The sequence below is a fragment of the Gymnoscopelus microlampas genome, assembly GCF_963454915.1.
Source record: "Gymnoscopelus microlampas genome assembly, chromosome: 4".
NCBI lineage: Eukaryota > Metazoa > Chordata > Actinopteri > Myctophiformes > Myctophidae > Gymnoscopelus > Gymnoscopelus microlampas.
In genome coordinates, this window is record NC_139941.1 from 28191062 (window position 1) to 28217572 (window position 26511).

A 26511-nucleotide genomic window follows, 5' to 3' on the forward strand; every position below is an offset into this window, starting at 1 on the left:
TTGATTGAGGACAGAGCAAAATCATGTCTGATTTCTTAAGCACCTCCGCTCTCAATTAAAACCGAGCTGGATTTACAGATGAGGAATATTTCATTAGTTTTCACCCTTTGAGTTGCACTCAGACGTCTGTACCGTGACAGCTGTCTAAAGGGGAAACATTCCCTTCAAACTGCCTCTTTCCACAAAGGAGGAAACAGAGAATTAAGTAAACACAATTAGCCTGTGTTAATCCATCCCAGGGTCTATGACTCTAATATTGGATGTTCAATATGTTCTGGCTCCATCCCCTCACAAAACAACCATTTGGCATTATGTCCATGGATGAAAACCGATGGGCACTTGCAGTCAGAGAAATTGTTTCATGTCTATGGTTGCAGTTAGCAGTGGCTCCAGTACCATTTCACACCTGTTGTCAAGTGACTGGTGATCTTTAGAAAGGAAACTGTGATATATTTTAAACCAGCGTCCTTCAGCAGTGATATGGCAGCAAAATAACATCCATGGTCAAATTTGGCCACTATCTATCTATGCACACAAGCTATGTAATCTGCCATAAGGCTGCATTTGAGGTACAGGAATGTCACTTTGTTGTATAATGGTGTCCGTGCCAAAAGTAGCAAACCTATTTAGATAATATTCACTGTTTTGGGTGGCTTTTCATTTTACAGTACAATACTTTTTAAGTGAACATTTTACCTCTGTTAAAGAGCTAGCACACACACACACACACACACTTTTGCAATGTATAATTTAGGCATTTAGCAAACGCTTGTCAAAAGCAACTCACAAGGCACAAGGTCGGAGGAAGTGCCAAGAATGTTTGTCAAACAACAGGGTAAGTGGTTAAGGAACTACATACTACACTGTAAAGTAACTAGAAGAGCAAGTAAGCAGCATACTATGATCTACCTATCTGAATAAGATACCTACAGTAGCATTTATCTAAATATAATACCTATACATCTATCCAAATAGTATTCCTAGCATCTATCTACTGTAAATAAATGTACAGGGCAGCGAAGAAGGAATAAAGGAAGACAGGTTTTAGTTTTCAAGTAGCCATTTTATTCCCTAAGTTTTAACATTAAGCTTCAAATTATGTGTCACAATCAACTTAAATGGTTTTGCGATTTTAGCTTGCCTCCCCCGAAACAAAACAAAACAAAAAAGTAAATAAAAAACAATAAATCACAGTTTTAGCTGCCCAGCATTATGGCGGACATAAAACTCTCTATCAACAACATACTGTAACAGTCTCTCGTATCGTCGCTGTCAGGTGGAAACCTTGTACGTCTAAAGCTTTTACTTTTCACGACATGGGGAAAAAAAATAACCTGTGTTCCTATTTAGGCACAAGCTCTTGTTAATACTTTTCATTGGTTCAATATTTATATAAAATTCACAGACACACTTAACCACATTCACTTAAAAAAAAATTGAAACAAAATGTAGATCTACAAGCTCAGTATGCGTGCGACGCGTTGTGAGCTTATACTGTAGATCGGCTATGCTTTCTACTTTTGTGTGACACTGTAGTATGATGAAGTAGGCCATTCATTTATGAAACAAACAACAACAAAAAATAGAAAGTTGAAATATGGAGATACAAGGTTTCTGCCCGACAGCAACGATATCACACATAGATATCAGACACATACAAAGACGATTAACCACATGAACCCTAGCATCCTTATTCTGGGGGCAAGCATTCGGCAAAAATAGCAGATCTACAAGCTCAAAATGTGTCGCAACCCGTTGTGAGTTTGCAGATGCACTATTTTTGGATAGGATTTTTGGTGTAGAGGGGAAAGAAGGAGGGGACCAACAGTAGTACAGAACCGTGGGCGACTCCGGTCAACGAAGTATATAGGGTTTAAGTGGTTAAGAGACACACATTTAACATTGACACACACTCATTTGTAACCTGGACGATGAATGAGTGAAGCACACACGCACACACACACACACACACACACACACACACACACACACACACACACACACACACACACACACACACACACACACACACACTCATAAATTAGAAAATAAAAACAACTTCTAACAGCCATGCGCAAATTGTAAAAATATGGTATAGTCTGTTTTTTTTGTTTTACTAACCATATCAACTATGAAAGAAAGAATACAACAATTCAGCTACATTTGACTCTCAATAAAGCACCATTCTTTCAATCATATTGTACTATTGACTGTTATACATTGGTGTCTCACGTGCAAATCCACAAAGCCTACACACAGACTGGACAAAAAAAAAGTTCCAGTACGATTTAACGTATAAACGTCAGCTTTGGGCTGAGCCCTCAGAGCTCTGGAACCTTGTGAGGTGATGTAAGGTGAAGCGTTTGCAAAAAATGACTTATTCACTTCAAGTGATGTTTATTCTTTTTTTTTTTATCTCCATCGTTCCGCTTCTTTGTTTTATGTGTACAGCATATTCACAGTGCAAAAGCGTTCTCTGCTTTTGCAGCTCATGCTGTTTGTACATTACGGCTATAATTGCTTGGTCTTACTTTGCAATAATTGTCTATCGTTCGGAAAAAGTGACCAGCGTGTGCAAATATCGTACATTCAACCCTCACCACCAAGGTTACCAAATGTCAATTTAAGCAGACACAGTTCAAGACACTCAACAACAACAAAAACGTTCTCTGTGTGAGCTTGTGTTGTGTGAGTGTGGGTACACTATAGTACAGCAGATTAGTGAAACGATACTTCACTTTGGTATAGAAGCATGAAATTTGGCACAGATACTCTCCAAGGTGTACTCTTTAGGAAAAAGGCGCGTGCCACTCAAAATTCCAAGATGGCGGCCCCAAAATCCAAGATGTCCGCCCAAAAATGTGTTTTTTCCTTTATAACTCAAAATGCCTTGATTTTAAGCCCCATAAATATATTGACGTTGAATATAAAGTTGGGTATTGTGGATATTTTGGTACCAAGTATATGTCTGTATCCATTACGGTTCTTGAGATACAGCATGTAGAAACTTGTACAGACTCGGGAGAGTGATACATTTTGTAACATTGATGGTTGTTAAGTGAATATGGTCATATGAAAATGTTATTTTCATAATCTTTTACTTTCCTTAGGTTTATAACATAGATGGCGACCGTTTTTTAACATGTCTTCCACTCCTGTCCTATATTCATTGTCACAATGCTTAAATAGTGATGCAAGCATATGTGCTACAAATATTGTGTTGGCCACTCTTTTTGAAAAAGTGTATAGCCGGTAAAAAAAAATCAAGATGCTGCCTTTTGCAAGATTGCAGGCATACAAAGGGCCACTGTTATCGCAAAATTCAATGACCAGCAAAAATTAAAGATGTTAATGTCCACACTGAATTTGAAAGGTTGTGCATTCGATCCCCCGCCGAGTCAAACGAAAGACCATCTGAAATACTACAGTTCTCCCTGCTTGGCAGTATTATGGGTTGCATCAGGGGCATCATATCAAGGAAGGTGCACTTGTCATCACGGTACTCGATAGGCTCCAGGCCCACCACAAGGTTTTCAGTGTACTTGCTCTATTCACATTTGCAACCGCACAGTGCTGTGCAATTGAAACCCAACTTGAAACATTTGCACCTTCCACAACACTCTGATTTGCAGTTACACTTGGCCAGCTGTTGACAACTTTGAGCAACAGACGCATTTGCTGTCCACTGTGCACCGACCTTTGTCCATCCCCAGTCAGCAGGGCTCTCTTCTTGTGCCTTACGCTGGGTTGCCTGGCCCCATATGCAGCCTGCCTGATAGGCAGCGCGTTTAGTGTGTTGAAGCAGAGCTGCTCTTGTTGGAGGAATGGCTTCATATGGCCTCTGCTTTCGGGCAAACATATCAAGCCTAGCCTCATCTACACTAACGGCCGTACTCGATCTATCGTACATGAGGACAACAAACTTCTCCAAGATCTCCAGCTCACCATCAGTCAATACAGGAGGGTATTGACCTAGTTTGCTGAAGATGGGAGAGGCCTCAAGGCAAATGTCCCAGGTTTGCCAGGCAGTCTTTTTGCCTTTGTTCCGAAAGGCTGATACAGTATCGCAACCTGTGAAGGTGTGAAAGAAGAGTATGCCTTTGGTCTTAACAGGCCCAATAGCATGGTACAGGTCATGAACACCAATCCACCTTAGGCTCACACCATGCCCAAATGCAACCCACAGTTGCTGCAGACCAAGTTCTTGGAGGGATGGAAAGATGTTTAGTGCGATAACAAGAACATCGGTGTCATTGGCTTTGATCATTATGGTTTTGCTACCCTCCTCAGTGGCATGTTTGGCATGTACAAAGATGCGGCTATCAGCTTCCTCATGGAAACATTTATCCAGACTGTCTAGACAGGTTTCAGAGGTACTCAAGACATCGGGGTCCCTTGGTTGCAACAACTAGGTCTATTTAACTACATCTAACTAGTACTAGCTAATTTACATGGGGCTGTTAGACAGCATTTGGGACACTAAACAAAGCTATACTATCACTACTAGACAACAACTACAGTATTAGTACAACTAGATCAGCTGGCACTGAACCCCATGCTGAGTTCCACAGCAGTGATGTCACCAGTGTGCCCTGGTTGTGTAGTGACATTCACTCTACTATACATAATTATTAAACTCATTCAAATGTTCTCTCATACTGATACATGAATCAGCAGCATAACAAAACCCTTGCTGAATATTTTTGCTTAAATGTATGTTACACAAAATTGACATAATGAGCACTCGGTATAAGTGGCAGACATCTTGAAAAGTGTTGTCATCTTGAATATGAGGGACAAGCACCCTTTCACTAAGAAAAACCTTTAGAGTGTACTTATATACTTGCATCACTGTTTGAACGATTGATATAATGAGAATTTGACAGCCATCTTGAAAAAAGGGCAGACATCTTTAACTAATAAGACAACCCTCAGGTTGTCTTAATAGTAAGTAACCCTACTGAAATTATCAGGTTATGAGAGTAACATTTTCATAAATCCATGTTCTCGTAACAACAATCAATCTTACAAAATTCTCACTTTTCCGGGTATATACAAGTTTCTATATGATCTCAAGAACCGTAATGGATACAGACATGTACTTGGTACCAAAATGTCCACAATACCCAACTTTATATTCAACTTTAATATATCTATGGGGCTTAAAATCAAGGCATTTCGAGTTATAAAGGAAAAAGCACGTTTTTGGGCGGACATCTTAGATTTTGGGGCCGCCATCTTGGAATTTTGAGTGGCACGCGCCTGTTCCCTAAAGAGTAAACCTTGGAGAGTATCTGTGCCAAATTTCATGCTTCTATACCAAAGTGAAGTATCGTCTTGAAAAAATGAGTTAATCTGCTGCACTACTATAACTTACTGTATGTGCACTTCATGTGGTGTACCATATGACATTGTGTCTTGTTAAAGACGTGAACATTCTATAGTAGTTAAATAATGTCTCACGATTAGATAAGCAAGGCAAATAGGCCATGGACTACAGTGATCCATGGTGTACCAGGGTCTGGGGGGGGGGGGGGGGGAGGGGGGGGACGAAGGGGTACCGGAAGTAAGGTGTAAAGTCTAGCATACTTTATCTGGGGCCGGGGTCTAGTTGGGACAGCTGGCATCACGCTAAAATCAAACTGTAGCTAAAATAACTCCCCTCCCATCTTTAAAATGACCGTGCCACAACACCTATTGTACCTAGCTCTAAATAAACCTAGAGGTGTGCATAATTGAGCCTCTTCAGCACCCTCTGTGGATATATTTGTGGACAGCATGACATACTGTACAGACAGACAAGCAAACAAACAGTCTCATAATAGCTTTGCGTTGCGGCTCAACAGATAATGACTTTCTGGATTATAATCTTTGCCACAGGGTTGTCGGTTCATCCCAAGAATCCAACCTCGACACCATTGCCTTGCCATGTAACAGACGAGGAGGGAGAGAAGGAGAAGAGAAAGAACTAAAGAGGAATGAAAGTAAAGGAAAGAAGGAAGTAAGGAGGGAACGTTAAAAACCATCAAATGGGTGGAATGAAATTACAAGAATAGCTTGAGCAGTGTGTTAAAAAGGTGAAAGGAAGTACAATAAATAAGGAGGCAGGTTGGTGTTCCAGTTCCCTGCAATGAACATTGCTTTTCTTTTTTAAAGACTACATTAGAACAAGTAAGCAGAGTCTGAAACTGAGGAAACTTCAAACAGACCCCTAGTTATTGGATACATGCACCTGAAATGTAAGGTAGTTTGAATAAAACACTTGGTACTGTAGCTACTCCAGTCTAGAAGGTCAGCAAGGGGTTCAAGTTAAGGAATGACCAACTGGAGACCTTGGCATTGGTAAGTTAAGTGTGGCTCAGAGGCTATACAGTAATGGTGTCTAAAGAAGACCAGGGTTAGTTGTCAGTGGTTGAAGTTCATGGTTTGGTGCTTGAACCTGGGTGAATAATTCATTAAAATCCTTTACATATAGAACATCACGTATTACATCTGATTTCGTTTGTACTCCCAGGAGCAGTCTGGTTGGCTCCACTGTGCTAGCTGAGATCAACCAATCCCATAGAAGACCTCCCTGAACCCACTAGAATTAGGGACCACTAGTGATAAAGCCCAGGTCAAACTAGTGCTTAGTATAGCTATAATACTGATAACCTGTAGGGCCTGTGGAAAAGAGCAGGGTGGGGAATCTAACCATTGTATCCACCGGCCACTATGACAGGTTGGCTCCCAAGATTCACCAGCCATTTTACCAACGTCATCTCAAAAGACAACTTTGTTTTATCCCAAAAAGCCATCCATTTGACTGGTGTCCGTTTCCCACCTTGCTCCAGGGGTAAAGGTGTTCGTGTCAGTCCCTGTGGTTGGTCTCGGAGTCGGACAGATGGCCAAGGTGAACGGGGGTGTCCTGGAGCTCGTGGCCGGGGTCGTTTTCGGGGTCGCCCTCGTCGTCGTTGCTCTCGGCACTGTAGTCCACCTCCTCCAGGAAGGAGGGCTCGTCCTCGTCCATCACGTAGGTGGTGGGGCTGCTGCTGCTACGGAACGACAAATTACAAGGTCAGCAGAAACTACACGCAGAGGTCTTCAACGTTTTTCAGGCCGCTTAGCTGAGAGAGAGATGAAGCAGGGACCGCCACTACATTGTTTACAATTGTGTTGCAGATTAAAAATGTTCATAGATTTCATAGATAGCTTCATTGACAATCCTCAGTGTTGTGTAAATTTCATTTTTTTTTGTTCATTTCAGACATTTAACCACTTAAACCTTCAATACTTAGTACTTGATTTGCTCCTTTTCCCCCCTACACCAAACCGCTTTGCCTAAAATAGCAGATCTCACAAAGATTTGGCGGACCCCCTATAGTAGCTCTGAGGACCCCCTAGGGGTCCCGGACACTATTGAACACCCCTGAATTACAGTATGATACATGACATGAGTTTATGGTGCAAACTGGAAACATTGCAGCTGTCAAACGAAAATGCTGCATGGATCATGAATGGAGAATCAAGAGGGGTTTATTTGTCTCTCACTCGTACAGGTTAAAGAAGCAAAATGTTGGTGGGACAATACAACATAACAAGATAAAAATACATAATAATTAAGGTGTTAATTATCATAAAGTGCTAAAGTTCTCTAGGTACTTGCACCATTAAAGTCTAATGCAAAACAAGAAGTTGTAGTTAAATAATTGTGTAGGGAAAATGTTTTTAATGTTTTTATACTGCAATATATTGTGCTATATGAGTCAGCGGATTTATGTCAGTTTTTGTTTAAGTGAGCTCATTAAGACATATTCCAATCAATCATGTTGACTCTTGATAAAGAAATATGCACGGCAAATTTAAACCATCCGCACATATAAGACAATCACAGATGATAAAGGCCTTCAGATCTAACCAAATAACACTTTAATATTGCTAACAAATGATGCCTGTGCGCTGTCACTGACGCACTTGGTTTCCTTCCCAGTGCGTCTTAATGGTTAAATGGTTACTGTGTTCTTTGAGGTTTTAGTGGCTTTAGTGGGTTTTTAATGGTGTTAATGGTCTGAAATGTGATCCCTGGGAGACAGTCGATCAGAGGGGCTCAGACGTTGACCTCCCACCCCTCCCTCCTCCTCCATGGACCCTCTCTCTCACATAGACACACACACATACAATATACCTAAGTGGATTATCATGGAGTGGTGTGTGTGTGTGGGGCTAGAGAAATATTGTGATGGAGTACGGTACGCATGTGTACAGTAGATGTGAAGCAAAGCACGAGTATGCGTGCACACGCACACGCACACACACACACACACACACACACACACACACACACACACACACACACACACACACACACAGTCCAATAATGGCCTGTAATGGTTGAGGCTTTGTTACTCTGCTCTAGGATCTCACCATTTGTTCTCTCGGACCAGCGTTGTCTGCATCTACATGCACACACCACACAGTACAAAACATACCATACTATGCTCACATGTAATTATGTGTTGTCTGTTTGTTCCTGATTTTGTCAACTCACACACGGACAAACACACGCACACACGTGCATGGCTGCATGCATGTGCGGCGTGTGCGTGCACACACACACACACACACACACACACACACACACACACACACACACACACACACACACACATACACTAGCACTCATGCACCTATTCAGACATGCAATCACCTCCACTCTTAAACAGATACAATTGTGCATCCAGCCAGGCCAATGCACACACAAGTACTGTAAACAGATAACCAGGTAAAATTGTGCGCACGCGCACACACGCACACACGCACACACACACACACACACACACACACACACATCATCTCCAACCTCTCCTCCCACTCCAATGATATCATTGTTATGATGACCTATTAAATGATAAGTGGTACAGCATCAAACCCTGTGCATAAAAAGCCCATAAACCTGGGATGAGAGAGCAGACGATCCCAGAGGACACAAATGCAAATAACACTCGCGCAGCACAATCGCCAAAACCCCAAAACACTTTGTGTGTCCCCCAATGAGTGGATGCATAAATGATAAATGAATAACTCAATATGAGAGTAGAGAGTAGGTTGGGAGAAGCCAGAGACTTCAGTATTAAGTGGTTGAGTGTACTAAAGGCTTCCCACATCAACCACTCTCATGAAATCTTGCGTGGAGGGGAGATCACAGAGGATTTGAGACAGAAGTGTAGATAACCTATGTGGTTAGAGACCCGGGTTCAGTGCGGTTGCTTTGTGGTGTTTGACTGAAGTGTGTTTACATTTACAGGTATGTGCACCACAAGCTTATAAAACCACAACTTATAAAAAGGACCTAGGTGAAACACATAACATGGCCTGAGTAAACACAATCTAGCTTGTATGCAAGCCAACAATGAATAAACACTTTTAAAAGTAGCTACTTATACTTATAAAATATTGTGTCACCTAGGTCCCCTTTATTAGTGATGCACGTGTGCTGTATTTCCTATCACAGAGGAAAGCATTCTGCTGAAACGCGTTTGTGTGTTGTGTGCCCGACGTTCCTACTTAAATAAAAAGTACATTTGTGAGTGCTGGCGTTGCTTCTGCTTTTAACCCATTAAAACAAGGACAGCATTTGTGTAATTTTAGATTTCTTTGGCAATTCAAAATTAGTACATATACAAGCTCATAGCGCGGCACGAATATATCTGCTTTTTTTGGAAATAATTGTGAAAATGTGTGCAAATCTTTGAATATGCGTATTTTCAAATGTTTTATTTTTAACTCATTTTTAACTCAAATGTTTGCTTCTGGAGGTCCCTGGAACAAAATATTTTGAGATGGGGGTCCGTGGACAAATACATATAGTTTTTGGGGGTCCTTGACATGAAAAGGTTCGAGCACCACTGATATAACAACATACGTTTTTCAGAAAAAATACATTTTTAGAATCCTGGTACAGTACATTCTGTTTGTCTGTAACGGAACTGTTCCACTGTGCTGCAAGAATTCCACAGACAAGGTTTAAGAAGTTAGCCAGCAGAGTACTGATGTGTCAAGGTCAAAACAACCCACCAGGAATGCTCATTAAATCTCCCCTCGCTCACTTCCCCAAGATAAACACACATCAGAATGAAATTGATGGCTCTAGCCCCAACTTGACCTCTGTGTCCGTACACGGTCTACTCCCTGAAATCCTATAGTTCAGGCTGGGGTTCCCAAACCTTTCCATGCCAAGGACACCCAAATAGCCATAACCTCTGGCTGCGGCACCCTGCTGTGAAATGGCTTTAAAAAAGAAAGGAAACAGAAATAGTGTAAATAGCCGATTGGCAGGTTGGCTATTTTCGCAATATAATTTTGACAATAATGATATTTCCAAAATAGAGACGCCAGGTTGAAAGTGGTTAAAGTGGCGCAATATTTTGTGTATATATATAGTATATAATTATTATTGATATTAATATTATATTTATTCCGCTAATTTTCCTCTCCTTTCCACTTGGCCCCTGGCGCCTCCTGGTGTCCCCCCACTTTGAAAAACATTGCCTGAGTTCTACATTATGACAGATAGTGAAGCTCCTGTTCCATTATATTAACGTTGTATAATATCACAATGTCTGCCTTCATACAAATGTAAAAGAAGCATGTTCTCCTCTGCACATCTTTTCCTGACTGTGAATTGGTATATTGTTTCCCCCCATGCTATACCATGACATTTCACCACTTACACAGGTAACAAAAGGTTGAAGTGTAACTCAAGAGTGTACAAATATAACCAATTGGACCTGGTTACATTTGTACATTCTCTGAGTTACAAATAGATAAATTAACACTGAGGATTCTTTTTATTCTGGAGAATAGTTCCAAATAGATAAAGATTAATTGTTGTGCTATGATTCGGGACCACTGTCTCTGTGACTTAACTGTATGAAGACAATTTACTGGTTTGTCTGCCTGTATATTAAAATCAGTTGCATCTCCCGTCTCGCCATTACCACGAAATGTGTAACTGTAGAAGGTTTATCAGAAACTTCTCCATACAATGCCTACAATTAATCATCCCCATTTCCTGCCTCATTTCACGGTTCCCATCATCTTCACACATATCATCATCAATAGATGTTTTGAAGGAGCTCATTGTCGTACTGTAAATGGTTACATGCAGCTTCTCAAATGTTGTTTGAGTAGTAGGTCCACAGGAGAGATAGAGATAGAGAGAGAGTCACATTCACACATCTGGGTATCAGCACCAGACGTCTAGATGTCTGGTGATACGAAGAAAATAGTCAATAGCTTTTTCTTTTAACCACATTAACCCTATCGTCCCTATTTTGGGGTGAACATTCACAGAGAATATCCGATCTACAAGCTCACAAAGCGCTGCAATGCGACATGTTGATCCAAATATTGAGTGAACAGAACGATACACATAAGTCCCATAAGGATATATGAACACTGAATTTGCTGTTTTTAAATGTCAGTGCCCAGTGGCGAGACGAGAGCCAATGACACTTCTGCTATTGATTTAGTTCTCTGCATCTAGTCCCTCTGAGATCAATTTCTCTACATCCAATAGCTCTGTTTTGGGGTTTAATTTGTGTGGTGCCAGTGTCCTAGCTACCAACGCACACAACCCAATGTGAGGACCACATTCTGTGTGTACAGTCAGGGTTCCCACGCAAAGTATTTTACCCCATGTCCAGGACTATAAAAATCATGTGATGCAATAATGAGGCTCTACACATGTGTGCTTAATCAATGCAAAGACAGACTCAAGCAAAGGTGTCATGTGACAAAAATAACAGATCTGCAAGCTAATATGTTAACTTGTTGATCTATTCTTTTTGTCACGTGACGTCCTGCATACATTAGGCCACATATTTCACGTAATGCTATGTTTTGTTTTTATGACCAAAATCAATAGCCAAAAGCTATGTAAATTAGATTTTCCAAAACATTTGATTAATGCCAAACTTTTTTCAGGCCTGGAAAACAGTTTTTTTGAATTTCAAAATATTTCCATGAATGTCATGACCGTGGGAACCCTGTACAGTGCATGAAGCAATATTACAGGAGGGTGTGCTTTACCCTCATTATTGGGACCACAGTGATGTGGTCAGTAATGAGGTGCTTGCACATACTGTAGTTCCGTAAACATCACTGAAGTGGAAATAATGACGATAAAGCACACTCTCTCATGTAATATTGTGATTGCACAATAAACCGTGTAATCAAAATGTATTTATGTTGTGGGGCAATTTGCTAAAAAAACAACAACAACTAAATGTTTTGCCAGTGTTATCCCAGTTTCTCTGGAAATACATGGGGCCTGGCTGAGACTACACCCTGTTGGGTCAACCAACCAATTTGAGATTGTGATTTTCCAAACTGAATATATACCACACATAGCTGTGCTGTATTTCTTATCACGCTGAGGAAGGTGTGTGTGTGTGTGTGTGTGTGTGTGTGTGTGTGTGTGTGTGTGTGTGTGTGTGTGTGTGTGTGTGTGTGTGTGTGTGTGTGTGTGTGTGTGTGTGTGTGTGCGTGAGTGTGTCTAACCTGACTACTTTACAGCGTGACTCTATAAGGTCGCTCTCCACATCCAGAAGGTGTTGGTGGCTGCGGATTCCCAGGGGAGAGGTCAACCTTTTCAGCCTGAGCAAGGCTACACAAAACTGGCCTCCCATCTCCTCTAGCTCCCTGGTGCCAATCTGGAGACCCTGGAAGTTAAATACACAATGTCACATATTAGGATAAAGTTATTATATAAATGCAGTTGAGTAGGGTGTCTGGGTGGTTCCTGCTCCAATGGACACAACTGCTTGTGCTCAAGGGCAGAGTTAGGCTGGGAGGGCGACCTCTGTTGCTGCATTAGTGAATCCTACAGGTTGCTTAGGGTGCCTGTTCAACAGCGAGAACTGGGTCAGATAGCAAGTTCCTCTGCATTTGTTAAGGCCTCACTGTCAGGCGAAAAGTTACAGTTGACAACATGTGTATTGTATGAGAGGAGACACATACTCATCTGCACTCTCCCACGTGACCAACTGCATGGGTTTGAAGTGACAGGGACAACACGTGTGTGGAGAAAATTGGGAATTTGCATAACGACTACATTGGGAGAAAAGGGAAAGAAGATTCTAAAAAGAAAACATGCAGTTGAGTAAATATTATTTCTTCTGGTTAACTGATACCCTCAACAAGAAGATGTAAGGGTTTCTACAGATGCACTGGAGTGTAATGACAGGAGCAGGATTCTTATGTCCATCTTCAAACATCCCAATTCCCAACACTGGGACGCGACTTGCTGTGCTATGTTTTTGATGTGGAAACATTATGGTAAAGCTCATTCCCAGGACACACACATGTACACACGCACACATCCCTTAGCCTCTCAACACTCTACTCTTCAATCACACATGGACTTTCTCTAACCCCACAAACCTTTCACGTTTCCTTTCTCCTCAGAGCGGGGCTAAGACGGAACATTCAAACTTGGCCTGGCTGAAGGGAAACAGCCAGGCCACTGGGCATTAGTTCCTGCACATCTGGACAAATACTCAAGTGCAAATCAATAGGGGGGGATAATCGGCGCCAAACTGGCAACTCAAGACTGCCCCTGGGCTCGGCGGATGTTGACATTGGCCACCCCCAGTAGTAGCGAAGGAGGGTCAGTAGTGAGGAATGTAAGTGAGAACAAAAGAGATGGATGGAAAGGGAGAGGAAAATAAGAATTGATGGCTATTATACAGAAGAGTACAATGGAGAAATAAAGAAAGGATAGGTGGATGAGAGGATGAGACGAAGGGAGGGAGAAAGAGAGGTAGATGACGATAGCAAACAAGGGAAGAATAGAGAAAGAGCGAGAAGAGAGGGAGAGAAGAAGGGAAGGGATGATAGAAGGTGTTTTCATGTAAGGAAAACCAGAGTAAAAGAAAGAACACAAGGTGAGAGTGTGACGCCACCTGGTGGACATTGTCAGAAACATACAGTAGAGCAGCATAAGTCTCTCCCTCTTTCCAGAACCACAGCCATACACATAATTAGGGCTGTCACGATTATGACATTTTATGATTAATTGTCACACAAAAAATTGCGATTAACGATTTAATTGTGTTTCTGTCGTAGGAACATTATGAATGAAATGACATTCCTGTTTGGCTTTTAGCCTTCGTAAACAAAAGTTGCACAGGGCAGATATGACAAATAACACTTTAATAAAATTACTTTATACTTAAAAATAAACATTAATATTAACGATTATCTCAAATAATTGCGATTAGGCGATTATGAAATAATTGTGACAGGCCTACACATAATGCATACTGTATACACACGCACGCACACACATCCTTACCTTATATCTGCCCTGATCACAGCCACAAAGCGTGCTCTCCATGGTGTAACTGCGTTGTACTCCGATCTCCCTCCATACCACCACACGAGCTGTGGACTCCTTGGAGCGCTCCACCACAAAACTACAGCTGGACATGCTGAAGGCTGGAGCTGTCTGGGACAGGATCTTAGGCAGGGTCTGAGAAAGAGACACACATGTTCCATTTGTATGTACACACGCACGTAGATTTTTAAAACTCTTATCATGAGTCATACGTCATAGATGACTGACATCACAGGCTGGCCACATGATGAAGTCTGAGATCAACACTGTAGTCACGCATTTAAAGCCATTTAGAATATGCATAACCCGGACCTGAATGTTCTCAAATGTTATCGAAATAATGCAATTATGTAAAACAATGTAATTATCTACATAATGTAACGATCTAATTAAGTACTCAATCCCTTATGTTCTCTGTATGAAAGACGGCAAACAGAGTACGTGACCAGAATGAGATCACTTATGAAGCAGAATTACATCTCCCAAAGGACTACCAATGGGACTGATCTCCCTACTAACACGATTTCATACAATAAAATACAATACAATACAATACATAATCAGGTAGTAACAACTCCCATCAATATTCACAGGCTTGGTCAGCCTAATTTTAACTTCAAGTATGAGGAGGACAATCACTCTGTCTGATAATATTTCCATTGGCTGCAGTGATACAGCAGCAATCTGTTCTGATGCAATACAATACGAGCAGAATTCGATAAAGCAGGTTTCATTAAGTTAAATGCCATTAATATTCATTGGTGTGAGCGCAGTGATCCCAAACAAAAGGGTCGATTGAGTGAGTGCTAGGAGGTGTGTTTCGTCGGTGTCGGGCAGAAACCTTGTAGGACCCAAAACTGTTACATTTTAGGAATTGGAAAAAGAACCTGTGTTCCAACGGCTCCAATGTAGTTATTGTTTAATCAAAAGCTCTTGTCAATAGTTTTCATTAGTTAAATATTTCTAAGGCCCAGAGACATACTTAACCACTTTCAACCAGGCATCTCTATGTTGGGCATTTGTTTTATAGGTGAAACTTTCCCCAAAAAGTTAAATAAAATAGCAGAAATAGCTATAAGTTTGTAAGCAGTAGATCAGCTATTCTCGCTACTTTTGCGCGACACTGTCCTACACTGAAGTATAAAATAGGTTATTCATTTATGAAAAAAAAGAAAGGTTTCTGCCCAACAGCGACAATTTGTTTGTGCACGTTGGATCACCCTATATCCCAGGTCTTCTTGCAGGTCGCAGGACGTGGCACTGATATTGGACTGCCAGACTGTCTCCTTCACACTACAGCCATACATGAACACATTCTTCTTGCGCGAGTGGCCATGGTAGTCGCAGAACACCTGCACACACACACACAAGGATGTAAACAGTTTTTGCGTCACACTAAGGCACACAAGGCATAAAATAGGGGCTTATGTGGTTAAGGTAATGGATTGTATCAGTACCAGTGGCGCCCTCTGTATGTGTGCGAGGTACTGCAGTAGGCTCTTGGTGTGGTAGATGGTGGGGTGGATTTCTGGACTGGGGTTCTGCCACTGGCGATTCAAATCCTCTCCGCTCAAAGAACAGCGATGACTGGAGGGGGAGAATAGGAGAGGAGAGGAGAGCGGAGAAAAAGAAGAAGGGTAAAGGGATGGGAGATGGAAAAGTATACTCTGCTACACGTTCATGTAGTGCATGTAATGCCTGGCTATATCATACCTGCCAACATTAAGGCTGTGAAAAAGAGGGAGATTTCGGGCAATCGGCAAATGGCCTACCCTCAATGCCCCCGCCCCCATATAACCCTACACTACACACTACAGATTAACAGAATAAACACAAGGATGGTAAATTAATGACTTTTAGTTTCACCCAGTTTCACTTTTCAACCGCAATCTGAGCAGAGTGGGTTTTATCCATGGGTTTGAGTGTGCGCAGTGACGCAGGTCAAGCAGGGCTGTTTGTGTATGCATTGCACATGAAATCGTGAGATTAACGGGATAACTTGTGTACTTGCACATTAAGCTGCCTCACACTACGGAAACAGAAGAAAGGCTCAGGAACCGTTGGTTCCGAAGGGACCCTGGTCAAATAAGCATATACTGTAGGGTTTAAGAAGTTAAAATAATTGAAATTACCACTGAACCACAAGTGCCAGATTTGTGATGTAAGCCCCTCGACTGTGTGTGTGTGTGTGTGTGTGTGTGTGTGTGTGTGTGTGTGTGTGTGTGTGTGTGTGTGTGTGTGTGAGAGAGCGTGCACGCGTGCACACGTGTTTTAAAGTATTAAAGCCGTTATGCTTTGTGCTCACTTTCCATTGATGACTCCATCGGGGTTGAGCATGGGCACAATCTTAAAGATGTAAGCTTCTCTCAGACTGTGTGCCAACGGACTGGTGCCCATCAGGAACTCCAGCGTGCCTTTCATCACCCAGCTGGCGTTGGTTTCTCCTGGGTGCACTCTGGCAGACAGGAAGATCAACGGACGGTTTCCTGGCAGGGGAGAATATGGCGGCACAAATGTGCTTAGTTCAAGCAAGACAGAATAACCCACAAACTACAACCAATCCTGTGTATCTAATAGGCATGGCATGTCCTGTTCATTTAAACTGAGTTTAAATTAACTCTCTTCAAGAGTTAAATCAACACAGGATTTAACTGTGTATGATGCACAAAGAATATTTGTTATTTTGTTTCTGAAGTGGCCCAGATGAGTGAACAGGTCTTTTGCCGAATTCACAACAGCAGCATAGCATGGTCATTTGTTTGATATTTGATTTATGCTGCAACAGTCTTTAAAATGTTTTATATCATTTTATGTACCAATGCCTGTTATTTGTTGTTTTGTTTCATTTGTGGAAATAAGTCATGACTTTTTGTTTTTCTTTATCCTTGACGTTCTGTCTTGTTCGAGGAGCATGCCTGTCATGTGTTTTCTTTTAAATCAAATTTATTTTAAATCAAATTTAAAATAAATTAAATCAAATCTAATCAGAATCAAGCTGTAGGCGATGTTGAATGCATTGTCTATGGAGAGGAGCGGCCGCCGCCTTCACTGCTGCGGCAGGCGATGAGAAATGTTCAACTTGCCACTACTGTGCTGCAACCAGAAGCCCACTGTTTGCTCTGAACTAGGCATGGATTAGGCGTACCCACAAAGCTCCATGTCACCTTTACAGGAATTTCAGATGCATTGTATACACCCATTTAGTGGATAAACGCAATCGCTGCCGCTGCTGGTGTGAATTTGGTGTTAAAGTATCTACCAAAGAGGCAAAGATAAAGGCATTACAGCTCAACAAAACACCTTGGGAAGTGTTCATGCACGTACACACAGAATCACTTACTGAACTGACAGATGTGGTCATTGGAGGTGGACTCAGGCATAGCAGTGATGGTGAGCAGGGGACAGCTATTGCCCCCGAGGGTCTCGCAGAGGACATCTTGTCTCAGGTAGATCTGAGGCGTCCTCAACGCCTCCAGCTTGGACAAATGCATCTGGGAAGACAAGGATGTAAGGACAGATAACACTATAGCAAATCGATTACCTTTATTCTTATTACTTTTTTCTATTTTCTATTCAAAACAAATGAAACAATGATCGGGTGAACACAGGATACATGTTCATTACTGCACAATTCACAAGTGCTATAGTCAGGGTTCCCAGACTTCCTACACATTTTTAACAATTCATTTTCAAAACCTTTCCCAAAGTATTTTACCACAATTGCAGTCCTATAGCAATCATACAGTGCAATAATAAGGATCTTACACCAGAGTGCCATTAATGCCCCAAGACAGACTTGAGCGAACAACAGATCTACAAGCTAACAACGTATCATGGTGCAACGTGTTGTTAGCTTGCAGAGCTATTATTTTTGTCACATGACATCCCGTATACATTAGGCCGCACTCACGCAGCTTGTGCAGCGCAGCACTACATTTTAAAATTTACACATACAATTTCACGTACAACTTTAGACATGTTTTTATACAAAATCAATAGCCAAAACATATGTAGACCTGTATCCAAACATTTTCCAAAACATTTGAATAATTCCAAACCTTTTCCAGGCCTGGAAAACAGTTTTTCTAATTTCAAAATATTTCCAGGAATTTCCTGATTGTGGGAACCCTGTATAGTAGATAAGACTGTTATTGTCTCAATAGTACCATAGTACCACAGTACCATAGTACATAGCTGAGATGGTATAAGACCAGACTGCGTAAGTGTTAGAACAGTATCAGAATATAATATGAGACAGAGTAGGGGTGGGCATGGGATGTGTAGCAAAATGGGAATAGAGTCATTTACACACAGTCACACTCGCATAAATGTGTGTTTTTGGGGCGGTAGCACATGATAAAAGAGAGTGGTAAAACAGCTCCAGCATGATGATGAGAAAGTATTTTCTGGGTGTTTAAGACGAATAGATATACAAATACAGACTGACAGACATATTTCTATACTATTATGAATAGTGGTATAGTCATACTACCTTTAGAGTAGAGTATGTATAAGGGTAGTGATAGGCAAAGTAGCAAACATCATCCTTATGGCTGAAGTTTGTGCTGAAGGTCATTGTAAAATACGATTTCCCTTTCTGACCTCCTGCCGCAATGGAGCTCCTTGAGAAATTGTTCCTAGGGAGAAGGAGAACAATTTGCTAAGCACTAAAAACGTGTGCTCAGTAGAGCGCAAATCTCTGCTCAGAGGAATGGGCTACCTTCCTCCATCTTTCAATGTTTTGGGGTTGTGCGCATGTATAAAAAGGCACAGGGCAATGAGGGAAAGGGATATAATAAAGGACTCACGACATCATTACAGTGTAACCAGAGTAGACACGCTATATGGAGACAATTCTATGGACAGTGAATGCATCGAAAAGTAGTGTGGCATGTTGTTACAATGTTACAGCCTAAACGCTAATTCATAGTCCAAATGTAGCGTACACAGACCGGACCAGGTGCCCTGTACATATGGAATCTGTCACCACCTTAAATAATACATTGCAATGCCAGTGCGTAACACGCACATCTTCAATGTCAGTAGATCCTGCACGTCATTCTGATTGTGACATTCAATGTATGATTGTTCATTCGTTCTGTCGATTATGTTTGAATCATTAGTCAATCAAAGGTTGCAAAGTGTCAGGTTTTCACTGCCCCATGATTTGCTGGCCGAGTCCTTCCCAAGGCAGTGGAGCAGTTAACAGTAGGCTAGTCACAAATTGGCTGGTGGTGTGCACAAGACATATGACGCTACTCTACCTAGTAGTTTGCAAGATTAGCTGCGGACAGACACACAAACAGACAGACAGAGAAACAGAATGCAATATCTCCCCCGGCCAGAGATAAATAAAGTCAAATATCTACACAACATGTAATAATGTAAAAACAAGAAAATGTATTAACAACCCAAATTGTAATTTTTGGGTTTACAATACAGTTTGTAAAGTTATTACATTTTGGGAAATATATATATAGACATAGAAGTGCTACGTTTTACATGCTTGATGAGTACATTTTTCTACCACACTGTGAAGAATGTGGAGCGTTACAAGGGAGTTACAATGTCTACCACTGCAGAACGTTTGCAGAATGAGTGACATGTTGACACACAGGCTTCAAAACTAGCAAATGTGCAAGAATTCAATTGCTGAGAATATCCTTTTTCAAAAAGCAGTGGGCTATAACAATTTGTTTTTCAGGGCTGGTTTGGGAGAGCAAACTGCACATAATGTGAAAACAAACTGATCCTGATTTTTCTTGAACTGATCTTAGTTGTATTCTGAGAAGTAGTATATGTCTACCTACTTGTAGTAGCAGATGTCTGTTCCAGTTCTGACCCAACGAGGTCTGCAATTGATTGCCTCCTGCACGGAGTACATCAGCACCTGCATACCTACAGTATACACACACATCCGTTCACACAAACAAAGGAGGGATTTTATAAGCACACAGACACATAGTCTGTTTGCAAAATTATTAAAATTCAGTTTTCAGAGTTTTTCATCCCAAAATGACATAGACTCATATAGAGATTGACTTAACTGTTGGACAAAACTGTTAGACATTAGACATATTAGGGCCTAGGCAATATTATGAACCTGAAAATAGATCTCACCGTAGTTGAACTGGCTGTTGGACTTCTCACAGTTGATGATGTTGAAGCGATAGGTGATTCCAACATGCATGCCGCTCACCTCAAAGTAGAACCACTGGTGGTAGTGGTTACTGTTGATGTCCGAGTTCAGCACTAGATCATACTCATATCTCCACGCACACACGCACACACACACACACAGTTCAGCAGCTGCGCACTGTTCATCAATTGCACAATATGGATATAACACTTTTTTTTTTTACCTGATTATTTCCAGAATTCATGCACGATGGTATGCAATGACTACAGGCTTCACTGTTATTTGATATCTGATTCAATATCTGGTTCTGTTCTAAGCGATAACGAAAGATCAATATCTGGTTCTGTTCTAACCGATAACCAAAGATCAATATCTGGTTCTGTTCTAAGCGATAACGAAAGATCAATATCTGGTTCTGTTCTAAGCGATAACCAAAGATCCTTACCTCCTGACTTGAATAGCCTTCCTTAGGTTGCCAGATTCAAACTGAGAGTTGAACTTCAGTGACTCGCCCTCATCATGGATCACTGGGCAACTGCAACACAAGTAAACACAACAATATGCCACTGATACTTTGAGAGGACATTGGTATGCATTAAAATACCGCCTAGTGTATTTGATGAACTGTGCGTAAATGTCTTTGTGTAAATGTCATTCCTGTCAGAAAACATAGGACACTGGAGTGCCTGATGGTGCAGCCGGTTAGCGTTATGAGGACCAGAGTTAAAGAACAGCTCTTGTAATGTCTCACAGGTCCCTTCCCATCTCTCTACCCTTCTCCTGTCTCATCATATTCTAAAGTCTTAAAAGGACACTATAAGGGGCCGTGTCCACAGAAAGTATTCTTTTGATTTAATCTGCCAGCGCTTTTCTGCCATGCATTTCTATGGTTAAGACAGGATGGAGCGCTCCTCTTCTGCTTGAGGTGTTCTAGGTGCCCCAAAATAGTTCAACTTTTGGGAGAGGAGCACTGCTCATCAATGTCCCTTTCTTAAGCAGAGGGTTGGAGAGACAAGCCCACAATCATTGAGCAGAGTCTTGCTTGGTGCATGCGTAGCATTGTGGATATGATATCCAAATCGCTCCAATAGCAGATGTACAAGCTCGCAGCGCGGCACGAAGTGACGTGCTGTGAGGTTGTAGATCTGCTATTTTTGAATAGCCAACACAAAAAATCTAAAATGACATGCTTTCCCAGTTTTAATTTAAGAGTTGTTACTGGGGTTGCACCCAACTAATACAGTAACAACCCAGTGACGTGTTTGTGTGTGCCAGTTTTCCTGCAATTCATGATTTATGTTAGGGTGTTCTGTATTCACCTGGGAATGTCTAGATCATAAACCACTTTATCCAGGATTTCATTGGGATGAATCAGCCTCTCGATGTCCTGGAATATCTTAGACCTTCAGGAATTGAGCAGAACAAGATAGTAGTCAACACAGGAGATGAGCACCACTGTTTTATTGCGAACGCGAAAGGCGCGCCTCCGCCCAAGTGGAGCTTACTATGAAAGTCTGCTCGGCTTGTGTGTGTGTGTGTGTGTGTGTGTGTGTGTGTGTGTGTGTGTCTGTGTGCAGTGCACTGCCTGGGTGCGGCCGACAGAGTGCGCCAGAGTGCAGCTACAGTCAAAACACAAACACACACACACACACACACACACACACACAAAGTCCGTAAATACACAATATTTTCGAGCTGCGTTCGCTTCCAGCGTTCCCGCGTCTTACTTGTGACAAGGTTTTTGTTAGCTTAGCCAATTTCCATACATTGCTCAGCCTTTAAAACCAATTCAATTCAACTGAATTTGAAGTTGAATTCTTCACTATGTTCTATTGTTCTACCACACATAAAAACACCTCACCTCTGTACACCGTAGACTCTCTCTAGAATGGGCTCCCTAAAGGTAGGGGCCACGTGTCCAAAATAGTCTGGGTAGGCCACCTCTGAGTACTGGGGCACCGAGCGTGTTCCCTTCACCATCTCCACGTACAGATCGGGGTCGTGGAGCGGGAGGAGCAGGGCCGTGTCCGGGACTTCCAACACGGCTCCTTCTCCCCCCTCCTCGTCCGGACCCTCGGAGCCGCAGTCCGAACCCCCTGCGCTTCCTCCTCCGCCCCCTCGGCGTGTGGCGATGCCTCCCACCAGCAGAGGAGACTGAATGTGCCGCGTGACGTAGACCGGAGAGCCTCCGCCTTCGCCCGCCCTTCTCCCGCCGTCCCCTCCATTCAGAGGCCCCTCCCCGTCCAGAGTGACACGCTCCAACGCCTGCACCAGCGCCTGTTCCAGCCCCGCCGCCCCCTGGCAGGGCGGAAGCCTGGGCTTGGAGGAGGGGCAGGACGCGTCCGGGGAGGGCGTGTGGCCGTCGTCCTTTTTGTCGCGGTCCTCCTCGGCGAGGTGGATGGAGTCCAGGTCTAGCGGCAGCAGAGAGGCGGGAGGAGCGATGGTTGGAGGAGTCGCGACGGGTGGTGTGATCGAGGGAGGAGAAATCGATGGAGGGGGAGGGCAGGAGTCTTGTACTTTGGTGAGGTGGCATTCCTCCGCGGGGGTGGGTGCGGGGGCGTGTTTAGGGGGCAGGGCCTGAGCTGTAGGCACTATAATTGCCCGAGGGGCCTTGTTGAGCGATAGCGACGATGATGTGGTGGAGACACTCTTTGGACAGTCAAAGTTATAACCCTGTAGGAACAAGAGACATGTACTGTTAAATGTATCTCTTAATTCATTTCTACTTTACATTTGAATGATATTTTCATGGGATGGGACATTTTAAAACTTTGGGACTTTCAGGACTTCTGACACGGAGAATGTATGTTTTGCAATTCAATATCTAATCAAATACCCATTAGGAAAAAAATATTATTGTCAATAAAATCATTCAGTCAAATTTGATTGTTCAGACACTGTTAGGAAAGAAAGATTTCATGACTATTCAACACAAAATGTGTTAAGAAACGATTAGAATGTCAATCAACTACTGGTATTGACCTGGAAGTCTTCAGACAGCTCCAGGAAGAACCTCTCATAGACCCTCAGCTCCTCAAATGGACGGCCGCTTCCCTCTTTAGGACGCAGTTTGTTCAGGTCTGTCTCTATGTCATCGTTCTGAGACACAACAGGGAAACAGCGAGACAGAGAGAGAAGGACAAAATGACATCTCAACTGAGGGATCTAAAACATTGGGACTGACAGTGTTTTATGGCCCCGTTTGTGCTACATCTTGTCCAGCTGTGCCACACGAGAGGAGAAGGACAGCAAGGGGGGTGAAGACAAGAATCTTAAATCTGAGATGCTAGTCCTGCTGGCTCACTTCGGACTGCAGCATGTCCAGCTGATCTGTCACTATATATTTAGCAGATACAAGAGTGCCGAGGGACGGAAGAAGGGACAGACCAGAATTATTTATCTTCCAAGACGTTGCTGGTACTGCGCCGACTGTATTTTGAGTGATATAGCTTATTCAGTTCTCTCTATGTTATCGTTTTCAGGCTGGAAATAGGGAGGAAAGGCTTAAGCCCTATATTACTCAGTTGACTGGGGTTGCCCAGTGCTCTATACTAGGTACGCAAGTATTTCCCTCTCGAACCAAACCAAATTGAAATGAACTGAAGTACAAGCTCACCTCAGTGAATTATGCAATTACAACAGCAGTGATTCTCAAACATTTTCATGGCAAGGTTTGTGTAAAAAGTCTCAAGACGTGTTCTAAATCTTTCGAAAAACAATTTACATGGCAAAAATAGCTGATCTACAACCTCATAACGCGTCTCGATGCGACGGGTTAGCCAAAGCATTAAATAGGTTAAAGTGGTTAAACTAACAAAATTAACACATTTTGCTGGGGACCCCCTGGAACCCCCTCAAGATCCCCGGACCCCACTGTGAGAATCACTGCTTTACCGCATCACTGTAACAAAAAGAAAAAGGGAATATGTGTGTGTAGAGAGGTACTGTACCACAGCATCATGTAGATCCTTCTCATCTTCCTCGTTCTCCGTGTCATTTTCTGTGTCTGCCTCCATCTCTTCGTTATCGTCACTTTCATCTACCACATCATCCACTGGGAAGAAGTGCGTACACACACACACACACACACACACACACACACACACACACACACACACACACACACACACACACACACACACACACACACACACACACACACACACACACACACACACACACACACACACACACACACACACACACACACACACAGAGCTGTGAGTCTCAACAGTATTGACATATGGTTTCAAGCCTAATTTATACTCTGTTGTATGAACGTGTCGCTCACTGAAAATAACGGATTTATTGACGATGTGTTCTTTTCGGTGAGCAAAGTATAAATTAGGCTTCACACAGTCCTGCCCCAGACTTTTTTTCCTCCACTATTTGTATTTGACAATAGCCTTGAGGACGTGTACGTTAAGAGTGACTAGTCAGGTTCATCTGATTCTGTGTAGAATAGTTGCATTACTGTCAGGAGAACAGAGAGGGTGAAATGTGAGCAGCGATGACAGGGATTAATCAGTAACTAGAGGGAGACCTGAGCTCAATCAACTGCTTCATATAATCCTTACCTGGAGACCACACAGCCAGGTCAAAACAGTGACAGACACCACATGATTTTCAGCAGTTTGAGGAGCATTTTTTTGTGGAGCACTTGGACATTTTTGTATGGTACATCTCACATGTTCAAAGCCTCCAGTCTAATCGCCATCTTATTACTTTTACTGTGGTGTGCCTGATTTAACTGCGCCTGGTGATCACAGAGGTAGGTGCCCCCACACACCAACACCATCAAACAGCCTGTTTGCATGTAAAAGAGACGCTTTTCAATGGACAAATACTTTTTATATTGCAGACCACTGGAGACACCACTGACCGTGAGTTGAGTCCAGATATTTCTCTGAGGAGAATAAATGTGTAAAAGCCTGTGAATTGAGCCGTGTGATATTTAAAGAGCAAGTATGCATGATTGTTGTATGCGAGTTAGAGGTTGACACACTTAAACGACAAATTAGGCAGTTCTTCATACTGGGGCATGTTTGGTTTTCGAACCAGTAGGGGTCGTAACCGGGCGTAGGTTTGTTAGTGGCCATTCTCACTGCTAGGTTTGTTAGTGGCCAACTACCTTGCATTTGGAGTTTACGTGTCAGTAGGCGGAGAGCTCAGATTATCTGGCAACACAAGAGACTACAACAATGTAAATGTGCCAGAGTTTGCTAATGAGCCCATCGGGCTCGATTCACTAAACTGTTTACACCCATATTTTGAGTGTAAACAGCTTTATGGTCTTAAATGGGGGCGTGGAGCAATGCAAAGGATCTTCCATATAAACGCGCCTCTGACCTTCAGGCAGAAATGAGGAACAGCTGTGATCCGCACATATCAGGGATTTACACACCCCTTTGTGAATTGCACGTCGGGTTTTGCTTAGAGAAAATACACCCTCCTTTAGTCACTTTATTTACATGTTATTTACACTGATATATACGACCAGCTTAGTGAATCGTGCCCATTGTCATTTGTATTTTCTGGGTTAGTAGTGTGAGTGCTGGTGACTATCTGTTAGTCTAGTGAAACTACATTATGAGAGTGAGGCGAGTGGAAAGTAGCTGTAAAGATGGATGATACGTATTGTGAGCGATACGGAGCCATGTCTTACGTACGTCTTACCCTTCTTTAAGGGCTTGTTGCAGAGCGGATAACTTGATCCTCCTGTAAGGCACATTGTGTGCAGCAGTGTCAGTGGGGTATGGCCAATAATCCTTTAGAAAGTGAGTTAACCGCCAATGTCCCAATTTATACTTCGTCATACAGCGGTGTAGCGCGAACATAGTCAAGCTTGTACTGTAGATCTGCCATTTCCGTCATTTTTCATATATTTTTTAAATGAATGAAAACTTTCACCTTTAATACCAAAAAATATGGACACCATGTTGAATGTGGTTAAGGAGTAGAGTAGATACACACAATACTCATACCTGTGTGTAGT

The 26511-nt window shown here is 42.3% G+C and overlaps 1 protein-coding gene across 5 annotated transcripts in view; it reads right to left on the reverse strand.

Annotated features, from left to right (window-relative positions):
- Window positions 1–1042: 1042 nt before the first annotated feature.
- agtpbp1 (ATP/GTP binding carboxypeptidase 1) overlaps window positions 1043–26511 on the reverse strand; it is a 44073-nt gene continuing 18604 nt past the window's right edge. For 3 of the 5 annotated variants that reach the window (XM_084055866.1, XM_084055868.1, XM_084055870.1), the window contains 15 exons: window positions 24467–24570; window positions 23499–23615; window positions 22378–23189; window positions 21836–21919; window positions 20962–21051; window positions 20498–20646; window positions 20188–20275; window positions 18870–19014; window positions 17718–17868; window positions 16683–16863; window positions 15835–15964; window positions 15598–15729; window positions 14336–14512; window positions 12541–12701; window positions 1043–7034 (listed from right to left, as the gene is read on the reverse strand). In XM_084055866.1, coding sequence (XP_083911992.1) covers window positions 6851–7034; window positions 12541–12701; window positions 14336–14512; window positions 15598–15729; window positions 15835–15964; window positions 16683–16863; window positions 17718–17868; window positions 18870–19014; window positions 20188–20275; window positions 20498–20646; window positions 20962–21051; window positions 21836–21919; window positions 22378–23189; window positions 23499–23615; window positions 24467–24570 — 2705 coding nt within the window. In that variant the 3' untranslated portion in view covers window positions 1043–6850. The remainder of the gene's footprint in view (window positions 7035–12540; window positions 12702–14335; window positions 14513–15597; window positions 15730–15834; window positions 15965–16682; window positions 16864–17717; window positions 17869–18869; window positions 19015–20187; window positions 20276–20497; window positions 20647–20961; window positions 21052–21835; window positions 21920–22377; window positions 23190–23498; window positions 23616–24466; window positions 24571–26511) is intronic. The other 2 variants (XM_084055867.1, XM_084055869.1) reach the window with 2 other exon arrangements.